Source organism: Pundamilia nyererei, unplaced genomic scaffold (genome assembly GCF_000239375.1).
Source record: "Pundamilia nyererei isolate P.nyererei 1_Seehausen unplaced genomic scaffold, PunNye1.0 scaffold01997, whole genome shotgun sequence".
Lineage (NCBI taxonomy): Eukaryota > Metazoa > Chordata > Actinopteri > Cichliformes > Cichlidae > Pundamilia > Pundamilia nyererei.
The window spans coordinates 3,242-5,113 of record NW_005189398.1 but is presented as its reverse complement, the minus strand read 5'-3'; the positions used below and the strand labels follow the sequence as shown (position 1 = coordinate 5,113).

General features: G+C 42.5%; 1 protein-coding gene across 1 annotated transcript in view; it reads right to left on the bottom strand.

Moving 5' to 3' along the window:
- Nucleotides 1–1,312, bottom strand: part of LOC102198431 (dihydropyrimidinase-related protein 2-like) — a gene marked incomplete at its 3' end in the record, with an annotated part of 2,903 nt that extends 1,591 nt beyond the window's left edge. Inside the window, exon 1 of the mRNA XM_005755584.1 lies at nucleotides 1,089–1,312. Coding sequence (XP_005755641.1) covers nucleotides 1,089–1,201 — 113 coding nt within the window. The remainder of the gene's footprint in view (nucleotides 1–1,088) is intronic.
- Between the last annotated feature and the right edge of the window lie 560 nt (nucleotides 1,313–1,872).

The following is a 1,872-nucleotide window of genomic DNA, read 5'->3' as shown; positions in this document are numbered from 1 at the left end:
CTTTTGCTTGAAGACGTCATGAAGAACACCCTAAAGCTTGTAAATTGACTTTTCTACTCTTTCTGAGCACTTTAAGCCTTTTTTCTATGTAACATTTACACACATTCATACTCCAGTGGATGCATCAGAAAGCAGATGGGGGTTGATATCTTGCCTAAAGCATGCAGGCTGGAGCAGATGGGTATCAAACCACCAACCTTCCAATTAGTAGGTGACCTGCTCCACCACCTGAGCTACAGCCGCCTCAAGTGGCAGAGGCTGGAGGACCAGATGTGCTGGTCTTTGGATAAAAATGGACAAAAGAGCTGCTCAGTGTGGAGAGAGCACCACGACGGGATGGGGAGATGCTTAGGCCACACTGGGAAGGTTGATTATGAAGATTCTCAAACACAGGGACAAAGTGAAGGCGATTCACACCGACCACAAGTAAAAACCTGACACCCAACCAGTGAGATTTTAAAAGTAAATTAAATGAAATAAAGATTATGTGTGAAGAACTCAGTGCGGTCCAAACAGCTGGAAACCAGTTTTCAGATGCAGCCTTTAGACTGAAGGTCAGTATGATCCAAATTCTGCTGCCTATCACAGACATACGTGAGCAGTGACTCGGATGAGAACATCTGGTTTGACACAAAGATCCAACCGTTTCAGGAAGAGCTCAGAGAGACGCAGAGGAAATGATTTGTTAAGAAACTCCACTGAAGCTGCCTCTCCTGCTCTGAATCCAGGGTGTCAGCATTAGTACAAACGTGAACAAATATCGATGAACTTTCAAGATCACAGTGAAATTTGGTCTTCTCAATGACCAAATGCCCCCCACTAAAAAAAACCCGAATTACAGAAAATACACTGCAAATGCTCCATCAGAGGAACCAATAACCCCAACATATACCTGAAACATTGACCTTTTTGAGTCAAAGAAAACTTGGTTTTAAACATGAAGAGCTATGTTGTTCTTCAGATGAGGAAAACGTTTTTTCTTCAGTGAATTTGCGTGTTTCGTTTGCCACGTGTGCAACACGAGGACATGTTTGTTCCTCTTTAAATCAGAATGATTACATCAGTGAGTAAAAAGAGAATATATTTACTTGATTGTCCCATCCTCAATATAGATATCAGCGTAGAACGACTGGTCGTCATTGACAATCTTTCCTCCTTTGATGATCAGACGGTCGCCCTGGAAACAGAGAGGATGGTGCATAGATCATAGGAAAGAAGCTTCTGACTGCAGATTCAGACGGGGTCGACGGGAGAGGTGTGGCCACCAAGCAAGTTGAGAACGCTTTCTTTGAGTGAGCTGGATCAGAGTTAGCAGCTCCCACCACATCTTTCTGGTAATTCTGACTCTCTGCTTTAGAATTTAAGCCTGCTCATGTTTAAAGAGGCATTTCACAGGTCACGTGACTCTTCTTCCTCACAAAATGATCCTTATTATGTTGGGGATGGGGCTATCTCAGCTACCGTTGGTCAGGAGGCAGGTCACAGTTTTTATTTGATTCCTGATGTTTTAGTTGTTTCCTGCCTTCCTTGCGTCCCCTTGTAGCTTCTGATCTAGTCTTTATCTCTGTGTTTGGCATTTATGTTCTTTCCTGTTTTATTTTGATAGTCTCATGTCTTGTATTTATTTTTCCTTTGCATGTTACAGGTGTTTCCCCTCATTAGCACTCGGTGTGTCTGTGTGCATGAGTAACATGCCTTTGCCCTCAGTCACCTCCTGAGTGCCCTATGCTGGGCCGTGAATATTTATAATATTCATAACATATAAAAATGTATATTATATGATGTCATATTACACATATACAGTTATTATCCATGTGAGACGGGTAAAAACGAGTCTCCGGTTCTGAAGATGAAGCCGGTGTTTCTCTAGAT